The sequence below is a fragment of the Ptychodera flava genome, chromosome 21 (genome assembly GCF_041260155.1).
Source record: "Ptychodera flava strain L36383 chromosome 21, AS_Pfla_20210202, whole genome shotgun sequence".
Classification (NCBI taxonomy): Eukaryota; Metazoa; Hemichordata; class Enteropneusta; family Ptychoderidae; genus Ptychodera; species Ptychodera flava.
In genome coordinates this window covers 3512796-3530257 of record NC_091948.1, presented here as the reverse complement: position 1 = coordinate 3530257, position 17462 = coordinate 3512796, and the positions used below count along the sequence as shown (strand labels likewise).

The following is a 17462-nucleotide window of genomic DNA, read 5'->3' as shown; positions in this document are numbered from 1 at the left end:
ACAGTAAAATGCACATCTCAGTTGTTGAAAGCGTTGAACAATTGGCTGATTACATAGAAAGAACAAGTGCTGCATATCGACGAAGTTACAAATTGATGGGTCGAATTGATATGGCTCTTAATATTACTAAGGGAATTCTTGTAAGCTCTGCTGTCATAGCAGCAATTCCAACAGTTCCGGTACTGTTAGCCTTAACTCCTATACCAGGTGTTGTTATTGATGTGATACAAGGGAAAACTGGTGTAGCAAAGAGACGAGAGAAATATAAACATTATTATGTTCAATATAAACAGCTGCTTACACAAATACAAGAAAAAGGCGCAACCCTTCGGAACGAGGAGGCTCCGGGGTCAGAACTTATTCAGGACATATTTCATCAGGCGCTAGAAATTCAAAAACAAGAAGGATTTAGTCCGCCGCTGGAGCGATATCTACGATATTATGGATTGAATGGATATGAAAGTTAGTTAACTTCAGCTAGACTCCGCGACCGGCCGGCCGGACTGACAACGGGGCTCCTTTATATAGGCTAGTTTGATGGTGATGACTCACACGGAATTTCCCGTACACCTTCGGAACGTGTATAAACATGCTCAGCAGGGAATTTCCCCGCTTAGTTCAGGACAATGCACTGCTGCGCGTGAGTGAGTTCGTATATAGGTCAGGGTTATACTTTAGTTACATGGATGGTTAAATTTTCCTTCGCTTCATGTAGATAAATGAATAAAATGGGTGTAAAAATTCTTACTTCATCCCAGTTGTCCACGTTTACTTTACTACTACTGTATGGTTACCTGAAGAGAATACAATTATGGTATTGTTCCAGAGCCCGGTTTCTTTCAAAGTCCGAGTCAGGTTGCCAATCCCTTCATCCATGCATGTCGCCATGGCAGCGTACGTTCTTCGTATGTAGTCTATATTCTCTCCTTTGTACATGTCGAAATACTGTTGAGGCACTTGTAGAGGTCCATGTACGGCTTGGTAAGCATGATACATGAACAGCGGCTAACAGTGAACAGAGAGGCCGATATTGTATATTAACACGCCTTTTGTGTAGACAATATCGAACAGTATTATTTAGTAAAGATTACGTCACTCGAAGGCGTTATAAAAATATGACGAAATTCAATAATTTGCCGTTTCTCTATAGTGTGCAAGTGTCTTTTCGGAGAATTCCAATGGGTTGAGAAGAAAACTAAACAGCAAAAAAGCCTCCCCCGGACCGAAGAAAGATACAAATGGGCAAAGGTGAAAGAAAAACGGGAAAACAACCTCTTCAGGGGTTTGATTCCTGATTATTTGCTGGGCTTCTTGCGTAAATAGATGAGTTGAGTACTGATTTGCATAATCGTCAGCTACGATATCCAAGTTCCTCCACAGATCACGACATTCTGATTCAGGGCGACCAGCTCCAAATCTGTGTGAGTAGTAGTCTTCGGCCGCCGCATGGTAACCTGGAGTGCGACACAGTACCACATATTGTAAAGACTGAAACAACTTTGTGAACCTCTCGTACATCTGTCACACGGCATAGGCATTGCGTCGTCATATACAATGAAATAAATCATTTGGTATATGAACACTATGATCATGTGATGATGATGATTCTGATCACCATCATCATCATCGTCATTAGCCCTGCGTACCGTGCTGTGTGTTTCGGGCGTTACAGGGCCCCTACCACAGGCCGTGTAACGCCCGAAACACACAGCACGGTACGCAGGGCTACATCGTCATAACCATCGCCATCATCACCATCATCATCATCGTCATCATCGTCAAAACCATCATTATCGTCATAACCGTCATTATTATCATATTTTAAGCGAAGTTAGACCAACAATTATGGGGGAATAACAATAGGAAAATAAAATAAAACATCAAACGTGTTTCTAAGACCACAGACAAGGAGAAATGTCTGTGCTACGACATAATGAAAATTTACGGCACAATTGATAGCATGGCAAGTTAAATTTTCTGTAAAGAGCTAACCATGTGCCATCCCGTGATCTGGTTGTTTGTTTCAATGACGCAGTTCTGTATATTTTTTTCAACTGTCACATAAACAGAACCATCCCTTTCATGGAAAATTAGCGATCTCTGATGCTGAGAAGGAAAATGACACGGACGAAGTTTTAAAAATATTGATGGTTTGTATTTTGTTGTATGTATGATGTAGCTCTGCCATTCCCTGGTTGGTTGTGTGGGGCAGTGGGGCCCACTTCCCCACACAACCAACCAGGGAGTGGCAGGGCTACGGATCCGCAGCAAGTATAAGTAATGCTCTAATCTCAGAGGTTTTGTCGATTTTGACTTCGATAAAATTTCTTCTTTGTCGAACTTTGTACGTTAACTTGATAAACTTACGTTACAAGGACTTTAAGATTTCTCTGGAACTAGAAAGATATTTGTTGTCTGTTAAAATCACTTTACATCTAATGATACTTGCTAGTTTGCGCTGTTCCAAATACTTCTTAGGAATTAAAACAGATAGAAAAAAGGTGGTGTTGGAAGGAATCAGACAATTCGTCTATTGCGCAACGAAGATGAGATTGAAAACGCATATCATTTTCTTTGAAATTATATTACCATGCTATGTCCGTCACATTTTAATTGCTCGAGTTGAACCACGTGACTGACCACAAATACACAGTAATAGTTTGTTTATGTGCCCGTAAATACGAATAATAACGATATTATTATAATATTATATAATCATATAAGTATTGAAACACATCGTATCTTTACGGCTAAAACGTAATTTGTGATTTGTACAAAGATCATAATCAACTTTGAAATAAAATGAAGCACTTGTGGGCCAAGTTCAGACAATTTTTTCAAAAAAATGTCATGATTTGCAAAAATTTTTCGCAGCGCGAGAGTGCCTCGTGTATTGCACTACACATGTTCAGTAAATACAACATTTGTGCAATACAAGTTATGGGGCCCTGTTGTCTTACGCGTGGGAATTTTACGTAAATTTTGGCAAGCGTCTCCCAATAATGTATGGCCTACCCCCGTCCTTTCCCATAAATAAACGTTAATAGTCGGGCGTCGTCCTTTATTTCTATATTGTCCAGCGATTTTTAAGTACTATAGTGAAATATCTTTCAAATGTGTATTTCAAATTCAGTTGGAAAATTGAGATTATGACAACAGATTATGTTAGTACTCCTCAAGCATTTGAAGTGTAAGCTTATACATTTCAGGCGATGAAACTGACAAAAAGAGATCAACGATATTTAACTGAAATTTTATATATCGACATGTCTCCTGTCATTTCTCTATTTGAAATTGTGTATATATATATATAATATATATATATATATATATATATATATATATATATATATATATATATAAGCTTATATATATATATAAGCTTATATATATATATATAGCTATATATATATATATATATATATATATATATATATATATATATATATATATATATATATATATATATATATATATATATATATTGCATTGGGCCGAAGGCCTTGAAATACTGAAAAGGTGACCTAGCTATTATTCCTCAATGAGAAGAATAGATAATTAGTAACATTCAAACAGAAAATTTGAGGAGGACATCCTTTAATAAAAGTGATAGACAGAATTAGTATCGCTAGATACGTTCTTTTTCTTTATCTAATCATATATATATATATGGCGTTTCAAAAAGTACCGTGTTCGAACACGGGCTTTAGCTAGGAATTACCGTAGGCATCCATTGTTTATTTATCATAATTGCACATCAGACAGGATTTGGAAATGTCACCACATACGCTTTGCAAAGGAAGACAATATGACATTGAACTGGTCCAATAATCATTTTCATTCAAGGCAATACATTACCAGGTCCATGGGACATTTGAGATTTACAAATTTAAGTAGGACCATCCTGAACCACTGATAGTTAGTGGTGGTACCAGGTGTCCGGAACGGGTAAGCGTACCCTGCAAGCATGCTACACCCGTCAGGATTGGTCCCAAAATTGTCTAATATTGTATGAAGTGATACAGTATATGAATCACTGTTATAAGTCAAAGCCGGGAATGCTGTCGCTAATCATTTGAGTGACTGAGGTGTCATATTTGGCCACAATGTCATAATATCGACCGTAGAACTTTTTGAAAGTCCTCACGAGTCTTTTGGATGTATATCCCTGTCTCACTAGTTTTGATACTAATAAGCTGTGTCTCATTTGAAAATCCGCGTAGGAATCACAAGCCCTACAATATCTGAGAAGTTGAGACACATACACACCATAAGCAGGTGCAGATGGAATATTACTTGATAAGTGGGGATAATTTATGATTTCAAAATCAAAATCATCCCTTTTGTCATACAGCTTGGTGTGTAGCCCATTAGTACCCACTTGCAGGAACAGATCAAGGTATGAAGCTGAGTTCCTACTCTCAGTTGTTTCTTTGATTTCCAATTCATCAGGGTATATATGATGTAAGTAATTTGATATGTCTGGATTGTTTAGACTAATCAGATCATCAATATATCTGTGCGTGTTGTTAAAACGCCTTGCAAGTTTTTTAGACCCTGTTTTGTAGAGAGATTGTAGGAACTCTGCTTCATATGAATAGAGAAATAAGTCAGCAAGAAGTGGTGCACAATTTGTACCCATTGGTATGCCGATAGATTGTTGAAAGGTCATACTACCAAACTTAACAAATATGTTGTCAATTAAGAAATTAAGCATGTTAATAATTTCTTCATCTGTGTATTTGTGCTGGGCATCCATGTTGTTACTAAAATAAGCTGACCCATGTTTGATGATAATGTATTGGTACCTTCTACTGCCATTTTTATGCAGGAAAGCTTGTTTAACAAGAGATGACAGCCTTGTTTTAAGTTTATCGTGGGGAATTGTGGTGTATAGTGTGGAAAATCAAATTCGGAAATGTTCGGATTGACCTGTACTTGTTTTTTTTGACTTTTAAATCAAGCAACAATTCCTCGGAATTTTTTAATATCCACATTTGATTCAACCCACTCGTTTCATACACTTTGTCACAATATCGAAAAAGACCATTTTTGATGGTTGTTAAAATAATAGTCAATAATTGTGACAGATGTTTAGTAGTGCATTTGCTTGATCCTGCAATAAACCGATGTTTGTAAGGGTTCTTGTGCAGTTTAGGTATCCAATACAACATAGGCAGTGTTTTGTCCTTCTCTTTCAAAGGAATGCCAAATTCACTGAGCATAGATGAATGGTTTGAAAAAATATCTTCATCAGAGAGGGAGGAAAGAGTATAGGTTGTATTACTCTTATCTGAATGAAGATTTAATTCATCTATTATACACTGGATATAATAATTCCTAAAAACTAAAAAAAAATTAGCCGTCTTTTAATATGTGGGTGCCGGTGTGTCACCAGGCAATGACTGATGGAATAGCTCAAATAAATACAACTGATTTAACCGGCAGGCTGTTACACACGTTGCGCTGAATGGTAACGCTCACCATTCTGAAATAGCACACTCCGCATCTTTCACAAACGCGTCGCAACCATAGCGAAAGTATTATCCCGGTGGATATAGCAAACCAGATATGAACTGAAAATGCTCACGTGTTTCATTATATATAGCATTTATGTGCAAGTTTGAACCTTTGCTGCATGTTTGCAACTTCATTGAAAGTGTTATGATCAATATAATGAATTTTACCACAGATCAATTCTAAAGGTCATTAAGTATTCAAATATGTAATTAGCTGAAATAAAAATAATTAATTTCTTTGAGTACTGTCATTGTATCACAATATAGCATGTGTAATTGCCTTTGGTCAAGTCCTTCAAGCTCTATATGCCAAACCTTGAAAGCTTATTAGCTATGCAAATTATGAATTAGCTGACATGAAAATGCAAAATGACTTTCAATACTGTTATAACCTGGTATAATGATCAATGTACACAGCATGTTTCGCCAACTTTTATCAAGTACATGCCAGTATATATCCCTAATTAGGAAGGTTCATTAAAACGCAAATTGGGAATTGGCTGAAATAAAAATGTCAAATGACTTTCAATAATCTTGTATCATAGTATCTTTAATGTACATGGCAAGTTTTGGGAATTGGCTGAAACAAAAATTCTTAACGAATTTCAATAACATGTATTTTATAGTATCTGAAATATATGTAGCAAGATTCATCAACTTTGGTTGAGTCAATTCAGATATATATCCCTAATTGGAAAAGTTCATTACATATGCAAATAAGGAATTGGCTGAAATAAAACTAGTTAATGACTTTCGATAACGTTATATCATAGTATCTTCAATGTACACTATGCCATCGTTTGGGCCAATCAGATGGCCCACTTTTAGGTCCTTGGCAACAAAAAGGCTTCCAGCAACATATATTTCGCATACTCAACTTTAACGCTTTGAGACGAAAAATTTCATCGGTGGTCAAATTTTCCCGCATGCGGAAAATGATCTTTGAACTCTTTGCTTGCAAATGGACCGCGTGGTTTTGATTTCTATGGTTGTTTTCAGGAGTTAGAGGCGTTCTATAAGGGCGCAGTACAGAGAAAGATAGAGATTTACATTCCCACGGTTTCCAATCCTGGAAAAACCTCTCCGATAAGCAGTGAAGGCGTATAAAAATGTCAACAGAGTTGAAATACGGGTTTCTTGCAATCTTTCTAGTGGTCTTATGCCTTATGCGGGATAACGGACCGAAGGCGGGCGAAGATTGCATTATAAGGGAGCGTTCAGTTTTTACGGCCTGGGGGGGGGGCCGGCAAAATCTTGTCGCCGGTGTTCAAAAAAATATAGACCCCCCCTGCATTTTTTGTGAAAAAAAGATGACCCCCCCCTTTGTCAGACGAAAAAAATTGATGACCCCCCCCCCCCGAAAAATAACCAAAACCCATATGTCAAATTTACCCGCATGGTTTGGATTTGAACTCCGGTACGCGGCGCACTTTATTCGATGCCAGTGCACAAACTTCTCAGCCACATCCATTTAAACGTCTGTTAATTAGGACGACTGTAAGGCAATTTTTAACTTCATTTCCATAGACAACTCATGTCCATGGACATTGTATAAAGTAAACTTTATTGGAGTGGTTCGCCAAAGGCAGCCCTCCGGTTAAGAGGGTCATGGGCCATTACGTAAAGTCAACTTTATTCTAGTGGGCCACCAAAGGTGGCACGCCGGTAAAGAGGGTCGATCATGGCTATTGCATAAAGTAGACTTTACTGGACAGGGCCGCTGAAGGCGCGCGGCCATTACCATTATTCAGTGCGTGATCCCAGGGGTCCCTCAAAAATGTTTCTAATACAAGCCGCGGCTTCAATTGGGAATTTTACGGTAAGATTGCCGTGGGGTATTACATCAAGTCATTTTATTGTAGTGGGCCGCCGCAGGCGGCCCGCCGCTAAAGAGGGTCAATCATGGCCATTGCATGAAGTAAACCTAATTGGAGTGGGCCACCAAAGGCGTCTGCCCGTTAAGAGGGTCATGGGTAATATACATAATTATATTTTTTGTGGGGGGCCGCCGAAGGCGGCCCGCTGGTAAAGAGGGTCAATCATGGCCATTGCATGAAGTAAACCTAATTGAAGTGGGCCGCCAAAGGCGTCTGCCTGTTAAGAGGGTCATGGGTAATACATAATGCATATTTATTGTAGTGGGCCGCCAAAGGCGGCCCACCGGTAAAGAGGGTCGATCATGGCCATGGCATAAAGTGAACTTTATTGTTGGTATTATGTTTTTGAAAATGTGGTGACCCCCCCTTTCCTACCAGTGAAAAAGCCATGACCCCCCCTTTGCTGATTCCAAAATTATGATGACCCCCCCTGGATTTTGCCGGCCCCCCCCCCCCCCGGCCGTAAAAACTGAACGGTACCTAAGCGCGCCAACCCAAACTCACTGCATGGACATCACATTTACGAAATCGAAGTCCAAAGTCAACTACGTCATTGGTAGCATAAGAGAGGTTTTCCATCACACGGAAGCATATCACCACAAATTTTGCACAGATAGCGTTGCACTGGCATTGAAAAAGGTGCATGGGAACGCGGACAGTTTCCCTCGCTATGGGTAGGAAATGCATTGAGCAAGACACACTTCCGGGTTCGCAAAAAAACGAGGATCCCATTTACGGGGCGCTCAAATATAACTATTTGTTGTGATACATAGCAGAGGCGTTTATGTTTGTGATGCTGAGAATAACATCAGTAAATAAATGACGGGTTTTAAAAGTTGACGTTTTTTGCGACGAAACAGACTTCTGAAGGTAGCTCGCTTGGGGAACACGTCATCCCGACCGCTGTCCGCTTCGACCCCAGTAATTCACACTGGTTTTGGTCGACTCCGGTACCCAAGTCACTTCGTCGACCCCGTCACACTTTAAACGTTATGTGACATTTTACTGAATATTTAACGCAACTTTGCTAGAGAGAATTGATGGTGTTTCTGTGATAGAACTGTTTGCTTCGAACCGATAATTTGGCCGCTGAATGTTTGCACCACGGCCTAGTGCCTACATGTCCGCGGAGACGATTCAACATGTTCCACAACAAAGCCAAGACAAAAATTGAAAATATCAATAAAATGGCTTCACAAAGGCTGAAATACGCGATACTCGATGAAGTATGAAGTTTGTGAAATGAAATCAAAATTGACAACACAAGTGTTTGTCTCGGGTAGTACTACTTACAGACTGTTTTTTTCCGTACAGTGCAGGATTTGTCAGTGACAAATCAATCTTTGCAATACATTTTTTGCGATGAGCTGGAAATTTGATTAATATCGAGTTAATGTACATAAATTTTCCGTTATTTACTGGGACACGTTTATTTTCTCAATCCGCAATCTGCAGACTACGTGCTGAAGTATATTGACTGTTCATGTCAACGATCGTTTCTCCCTCTGCAGAGTTTCTGTATCCCTTTCAACAACGCTGTACCTCGATCACGCGATAGTGACGCGATGTAGCTTTGCAGTATTGAAAACTTTAACATAAAATGGCCACCACGCCTAACTGTAACACGAATTGTCGGGATTATCATACGGACGAAAGACTGCAAAAGTAAGACTTATGAATCTTCATCGGAATTGAACATATCATGACTGTACATGAGTACCAACCGTGAATGCAGGTTGAGCTCGGCAGTTACACAAGCATGGTACGCTACATGCACTGCCGCGATCCCGATCGTATGCATACCAAAGCCTATCCCGGACTTTGTTTCACGAACAACCTCGCCTTTTTAATCTGACACAGTTAAAATTTAAAAATGCTTACAAAGGAGAGCAAACTCACTTTTATGGACAATGGCGAACACGTTTCTTGGCGAAGCAAAATCAAAACACGGCAGACGTTGTTACGTGCAGAGAAAACGAACAAAAGGGTGAACTCAGCAGTTAACGTTTAAACAAAATTTATTACGAAAATAAAACTAATTGCTAAGTCAGGGATAGAGTACAAGCTTTAAAAGTGTACAGACTACTTATCTCAGCTGGGACGGCAAAGCTCCAGTCTCAGAGTTGTAACAGTCAGTCGGATGAATGAACAGTCCTTTGGCTTGCAGGCTTGAAGCTGCACAAAGTCCACAGTATAAATCCAGCGTTGACAGTGAAGGTCTTGAAAAGTCTTGAGAATGACTACTGCTGGAGTTTAGTAACACACAAGAGACACGATCCCAAAAGTCTGACTGGAAGCTGTGCACGTCCCTTTTATAAAGGCATATAAGAACAATCTAGAACTTTTATTGACATGCTAATTACTGTTCTAAAATTATCTCCCTTACACAACTAATCAACTTTCCAGAACATTCCAAACATGACTAATTGAATTCAAGGTTGTGAGGTCATCAAGGGCAGTGACCTTGAGAATGTTCTAGACTAATTGAACTCAGGTCATGATGAGTGTGGGGGAAATGACCTACATAACACACCCCCTCTTCAAAAAAAGAAAATTTTTCAAAGAAAAATCTTTCTTTTACAAATGTAATCTTGAAAAGGATTTAAGTACTCAAATTTTGTTTTACTCTAAAGTAAAATTTCTTGAAAGTGAACAACAATAAACTCTAAATACGAGAGAGACAGTCTGCAATTAAATTGTCTCTGCCTTTGATATGTCTAATGTCAAGATTAAACTCCTGTAACATTAAACTCCATCTTAGCAATCTCTGATTTTTGCCTTTAAATTTCTGCAGAAAAACAAGAGGGTTGTGATCAATATAAACCACTATTGGCTGATTTGAAGAAGTAACATAAACTTCAAAATGCTGTAAAGCTAATATCAAAGATAAACACTCTTTTTCAATTGTAGAGTAGTTTCTCTGGGATTTGTTAAATTTGCGTGAAAAATAGCAAACAGGATGATCTACACCATGACTATCCTCTTGCAATAAAACAGCACCAGCAGCCGTATCACTAGCATCTACAGCTAATTTGAATGGCAAAGTGAAATCTGGTGCAGACAACACTGGGGCACTTTGCAGTATGGCTTTAAGTGTATCAAATGCCTGTTGGCATTGCTCTGACCAAACAAACTTTACTTTCTTTTTAAGTAAGTTAGTCAAAGGCTCAGTAATTGTGGAGAAATTTGGACAGAATTTTCTGTAGTAACCAGCCATACCGAGAAAGCGCATCAGTTGTCGTTTGCAGTTTGGTATGGGAAAACTTGAAATGGCACTGATTTTGGCATCAACAGGTTTTACCTCACCCTGTCCTACAGTATGTCCGAGGTAAGTTACCCTAGCCCAACCAAACTCAGATTTGGCAAGGTTGACAGTCAACATTGCTTTGCTCAGTCTCTCAAAGAACTTCCGCATGAGCTTGATGTGTTCCTCCCAGGTGTCACTATACAGGACGACGTCGTCAACGTAGGCTGCACACCGTCTAGCCCGGATATGACGTCGTTGATCATCCGTTGGAACGTTGCCGGAGAGTTCTTCATTCCGAATGGCATCACCTTGTACTGGAACAATCCGTCTGGTGTAACAAAGGCGGATATTTCACGAGCACGATCCGTCAGAGGGACTTGCCAAAATCCCTTCAGTAGGTCAAATTTGTCACATACTTGGCTTTTCCCACTCGGTCGATGCAGTCATCAATCCTCGGGATTGGGAAAGTGTCTGTCTTGTTAAAGTGTTGACCTTCCTAAAGTCCGTGCACATACGATAACTGTGATCTGATTTGGGAACAAGTATGCACGGCGAACTCCAGTTACTTTTACTGGGTTCAATAAAGTCATTGTCCAGCAGGTATTTGACTTCTTCCTGGAGATATTTCGCTTTTGTTGGATTCAGTCTGTATGGATGTTGTTTTACAGGCTTACTGTCCCCAACATCAACGTCGTGATAGATGACGTTTGTCCTCGTTGGAACATCTTGAAACAGGTGTTTATATTCGTGGAGCAGTTCTTTCACCTGTTGTTGTTGTTCTGGCTGGAGGTGTGCCAACTTTGTAGACTCCAGCTTCTCCAGGATTTCTGAGTTCTGAAGCTTGACCGAGCCCAGCTTTGAGTTGTAGAGTATTTTCACTCAAGTCAGTTTCAGTATCACTATCTTCATAATGGCCAGAACTGACGGTACTGACAGGCTGAGTTATAGTAGGATTATCCCTATCCAAATATGGCTTAAGCATATTTATGTGACATAGCTGTTTTTGTTTTCGCCTGTCAGGTGTTATTATGATGTAATTTAAATCACTCAATTTCTTATCAATTAGGTATGGCCCAAAGTAACGAGCATGGAGTGGTTTGCCAGGAATTGGAAGTAGAACAAGAACTTTTTGACCTGGTTCAAACTTCCGTTTTGAGGTGCTTTTATCATATCTGGTTTTCATTGACTGCTGAGATGACTCAAGATTTTCTCTGGCTAATTCACATGCTTTAGAGAGTTTTGTACGAAAATCTGACACATATTGCAAAATATTCAGACAATCATCGTCGTCAGACAGGAATTTCTCTTAACGAGCTTAAGTGGGCCATGGACTGTATGTCCAAATACAAGCTCAAATGGGCTAAAACCAAGAGACTCTTGAATTGACTCTCTAACAGCAAAGAGCAGAAAATGAATTCCTTCATCCCACTGCTTCTCTGTGTCAAAACAGTAGGTCCTAATCATGTTTTTCAAAGTTTGATGAAATCGCTCAAGAGCACCCTGACTTTCTGGATGATAGGCGGATGACCTATACTGTTTAATGCCTAGCTGATCCATTACTTGTTGAAAAATACAGACATAAAGTTGGAGCCTTGATCGGACTGGACACATTTAGGGAGGCCAAATAAAGTGAAAAATTTGACTAAAGCTCTCACTATAGTCTTTGTCTTTATGTTTCTCAGTGGTATGGCTTCTGGGAACCGAGTTGATGTACACATTATTGTCAGCATGTACTCATTTCCTGATCTTGTTTTTGGTAGGGGCCCAACACAGTCTATTAGTATCCTACTAAAGGTTCTTGAAATGCAGGAATTGGCTGTAAAGGGGCCTTTGGAATGGTCTGATTTGGCTTTCCTACCATTTGACATGTGTGACAAGTTTTACAGAAATGTGCTACATCCTGCCTGAGATTAGGCCAATAAAAGTGACTGAGAATTTTATGATAAGTTTTCCTGACTCCTAAGTGACCAGCCCAGGGGGTTCATGGGCCAGGCGCAATATTTCAGCATGGTAGGGCTTTGGAACCACAATTTGATGTTTTATAGCCCAATCGTCATCAACCAAAACATCTGGAGGTCTCCATTTACGCATGAGAATACCAGATTTTGTATAATAGGAAACAGAGCTATCTGAAGTTTTACCTTCATCATCTACCCTGTCAAACAAAGACAAAATATCTGGGTCTTTGTGTTGTTCTGCAATGAGATTTGATCTAGAAAATGTCTGACTTTGGTCAGCAGAAGTTTTACTGGAAGTTTCAAATCCACGAGGGATAACGGAATGCTCCGTGTCAAACACCTGACTGAGAAAGGTGTCATTTAAGTCAACATCTGTGACATTATTTTTGAGAATATTTTGATTCTCGGAAGTTTTCTTTGACATGGCTCGAGTAATGGCACATGAAGGAAATAAATCGGGTATCTCTTGTTCAATTGGCTCTGGATCCTGATCTAAACTAGGATTATCAGTCACAAGTGGATTAGTAATGACCTTGTCCCCAGCAAGGTCGTTTCAAGAAGAAGGTGAATCCCTTCAAAAGGCAAAAAAGGCCTAATACCTAAAGCCACAGGTCCAGAAACAAAGTCCGAAGACAAATAGACATTATGGAGAGGAACAGGAATAAAGTCATTGCAATCTACCCCCTTAATAAGAACTTTAGAACCTGAAAATGACTTTTCAGAAAACGGCAGGGTATCTGCCAACAAAAGAGACTGGGAAGCCCCGGTATCTCTTAAAATTTTGACAGGGGTAGCGGAAGAAAAATCACTAGAAAGTGATATAAAACCATCGTGAATAAATGGTTCGAAAATACCCATAATGCTATCTTGAGAAGAATTGACCTTGACCTCATTAATTGGGGATGAGAGGGGATTTAACCTCAGAAAATGTGTTACACACATTATTAGACTCTAATTGAGTTGATGAAGAAATAAAGCCGGTGGGCTTAGATCCACTTTGACCACTTTGACCTTCACGTTTTCTTTTCAATTTGAAACACTCTGACATTAAATGGCCGTCTTTCTTACAATAATTACAAGAAAGTGTACCGAACTGTTTGTCAGAAGGAGATTGAGACTTGGGATCTGATGATGTGGGAGTGTTACTTGAATTTTGTGAACTGTTGTCATTTGATTTTCTACTCTCCTTTGAGAAATTCTTGGATGAAAAGGAGGAGTTAAATTTACCTGCATTGTTTCTGTATGTAAAGGACTGGGATGGTTTGCTGAGAAAGGAAGATTTGTGGGTCAATGAATAATCATCGGCCAAACGTGCAGCAACCTCCAATGTATCTGCCTTTTGTTCATTGATAATGTCTTGATGTCACTCCGGATGCACCTTTAAATTCCTCAATCAAAACAAGTTGTCGTAATTTGTCATAATTCTGACTGACCTTTTCAGAAGAACACCAACGATCAAACAGTTGTTCTTTTGTTCGAGCAAATTCAACATAAGTTTGATCTTTCACCTTCTCACAATCCCTAAATTTCTGACGGTAAGCTTCAGGCACCAACTCATAACCCTTGAGAATTAATTCCTTCACAGAATCATAATTTGAAGCCTGCTCTACTGACAATTGAATGTAAATTTCTCTGGCTTTACCCACCAAAGCACTCTGCAAAAGCATAGACCAGGACTCCTTAGGCCAATCCAGACTCTGAGCAATTTTCTCAAAATGAAGGAAATATTTATCAACATCCTTTTCTTGGAAAGGGGGGACTAACCTGAAATGCTTAGTGATGTCAAAACCGTGTGAAGGGAAGGATTTTCCTGACTGTCCAAGCTCTAAACGTTTCATTTCTAATCTTTCCTGCCTATCTTTCTCTCTCTGTCTTTCTTCCATTTCTAACTGCATTTGTATTTTTCTTTTTCTATTTGTAATTCTAGTTTCTTGATCTCCAAATTTGTCTGCATTTCTAATTCTAATTTTCTGAGTTCAGAGGTAGACTCGGGCTCATAATCTTTCAGGGTGGATTCCTCAAATTGGCCTAAATCAACTAGATGTTTGGCAATACGGTACTGTATTTCCCTCTTGCGCATAGATCTTTTGACTTCTACTTTAAGGAAATTGGCCAGTGTTATGAGGTCGTCTTTTCTGAGGGAATCAAATGTGTCCTGATCAAGGTCATCCATTTCCTCTGGTTTAAATTCCGCCATGATTAAATTTCGCTGAGTTCACAGTATACAGTAGTTTTGAAAAGGTAGGCAAAATGTTGTCAAACGGCTCAAAATATTCGTATCCCGGACAAGCCCCAATTTGTTACGTGCAGAGAAAACGAACAAAAGGGTGAACTCAGCAGTTAACGTTTAAACAAAATTTATTACGAAAATAAAACTAATTGCTAAGTCAGGGATAGAGTACAAGCTTTAAAAGTGTACAGACTACTTATCTCAGCTGGGACGGCAAAGCTCCAGTCTCAGAGTTGTAACAGTCAGTCGGATGAATGAACAGTCCTTTGGCTTGCAGGCTTGAAGCTGCACAAAGTCCACAGTATAAATCCAGCGTTGACAGTGAAGGTCTTGAAAAGTCTTGAGAATGACTACTGCTGGAGTTTAGTAACACACAAGAGACACGATCCCAAAAGTCTGACTGGAAGCTGTGCACGTCCCTTTTATAAAGGCATATAAGAACAATCTAGAACTTTTATTGACATGCTAATTACTGTTCTAAAATTATCTCCCTTACACAACTAATCAACTTTCCAGAACATTCCAAACATGACTAATTGAATTCAAGGTTGTGAGGTCATCAAGGCAGTGACCTTGAGAATGTTCTAGACTAATTGAACTCAGGTCATGATGAGTGTGGGGAAATGACCTACATAACAACGTACATGAAGTAGGTCACGGCCTTGGACTCTGTGCACGAACCTGATTGGACACTTCAATACCTTTGACCCAAAGTTATTATTCATCAGCACTTCCATATTTAGGGATCGGGGCGAGTGATAATGCCATGCCATGAGGCTAGGTAGAGAACGTATGTAGTCATTTCTGGCGATCGAGCAGCGAGAGAAACAATCAATCACCAAGGGTAAAGCTAATTTGCTAAACGATATTTTATCTTGAATAGTGAGTTGAATGAGTCATAAAATATCATATTTTTAACGTTCAATACGAGGTTGAAACACGGAGGGACCGTGGTTGAAACCAGAGCTATCCAGCTGTAGCCAACCTGGACCAGCTCATTTCACAGCGCCCTCAAACAGTCGATCGTTTTCACTTGTCATACGCGGCGTTAGCGAAAGCTCTCTCATAGACAACCATGTAACAGAAAAATTAAAACTTTCATAACTTCATTAATATCCAAGCCACGCCAACCAAAACCTTTTAAATTCTTGCCATTTAGATCCTGAAGCTGTGTACCAAATTTGGTTGACATCACTTCAGCAGTTCTTGAGATATCGGATATACAGGCAGACACACATACACACAGACACACACACACACACACACATCGCTAAACCATATGCGGCAAAAAATGGATTGAAAAGAGTTCAGTTGCTTCATGCAGGGCATGGGTCGTAATAGAAAATGTGAGTTTCCCATAACATGTAACCGGGAAAGGGATATATAACGGCTGGGAATTGCATTACTTGCATCACCCAGAAGACACGCAAATTTGGTAAAATTAACCGCTACTTTTAGCAGTTGAAAAACCAATTTTAGAGACTTCTGGTTTAGTCCGTACTTCTTTGCCCGAAGTCGTGACCATTTTGATAGCAGACATGACAAAAATGGTCTGATGCTGGCAAATTTTCCTTCTTTTCGAAAGTGCGAATCTGAGAGGACGGATGACCCCCAAAAAGCAGAGTTTTTCTAGTGAGGTTATGTTGAAATATTAGGTGTATGGCATATGGTAAATCATTGATTACTTCTAAAATTACACATTGTGTCATCGATCATAAACATTCCTGAATGATGTTGTCACGTGACTGCACTGTTACAAGAGGAGCCTTTAACAATTCAGATACTTATTAATATTTTGGACAGTTGTGTGTGTGAAGTGAACTACGTGTAGTTCACATAGACAAGGGGTAACTATCGCCTTTATGTAGAATACAGCGCATTTCACATCGGTGCCGTAACTTGGCGTATGAGATGGACAAATAACATGTACAATGATAACAAATGATAACTCTCTTCATACACTTAAACTGTAAGAAGAGAGTGTAAGTTAGCAGAGAGTTGTATCGGGCCAAGTAATGATTGTGTCCTTGTAGCGTTTCTTATGACATCTAAGTTACATCTGAAACAACAACAACAACAACAACACAACAGTTATGTTCGTTGAATTTTCATGGTCAACAACAACAACACACGACTAATAAATATAAACAACAATACAAACAACGACAACAACAATAACAACAACCAGATTTCTGGGTTCCCTGTGCTGCTACGGGCGGTCATTTGCATTGGTATTGGCAGCGGTACTGTGGCTGTGACCCTTGACACGAGCGCGTTCGATAGCCGCCACTAGCACCGCTGCCATATCACAGCTACATTGACATGTGATCTCCTTACACGCGCTTAAGTCAAAAAGACGTGAGGAAAATCACTGATCATCTATCGGTCTTGACAAAGCGGCCACATGCTGGTGTCACTATACGGAAACTGTCGTAATACCCGAGCTATTATCGTTCGTGTCGTAGCCAGGTGCAATGTGTCTGTTTCGAACGCCGAGTTGTCACCGATGTGAGATGCACTGAAAATGGGTTTTATTAATTGCGCTGTTTGATCTCTCATCTACAAGGCAACTGAGAAGGCTGCATTAACTGCACATCAGTGACGGCTCTTTACACAATCGTTTTGACGTAC

The 17462-nt window shown here is 39.6% G+C and overlaps 1 protein-coding gene across 2 annotated transcripts in view; it reads right to left on the bottom strand.

Moving 5' to 3' along the window:
• The window catches only part of LOC139121118 (arylsulfatase B-like), a 60717-nt gene that overhangs the window by 21292 nt on the left and 21963 nt on the right, over positions 1 to 17462 (bottom strand). For both annotated transcript variants that reach the window (XM_070685766.1, XM_070685767.1), the window contains exons 10-11: positions 1273 to 1454; positions 795 to 1005 (exon numbers count right to left, since the gene is read on the bottom strand). In XM_070685766.1, coding sequence (XP_070541867.1) covers positions 795 to 1005; positions 1273 to 1454 — 393 coding nt within the window. The remainder of the gene's footprint in view (positions 1 to 794; positions 1006 to 1272; positions 1455 to 17462) is intronic.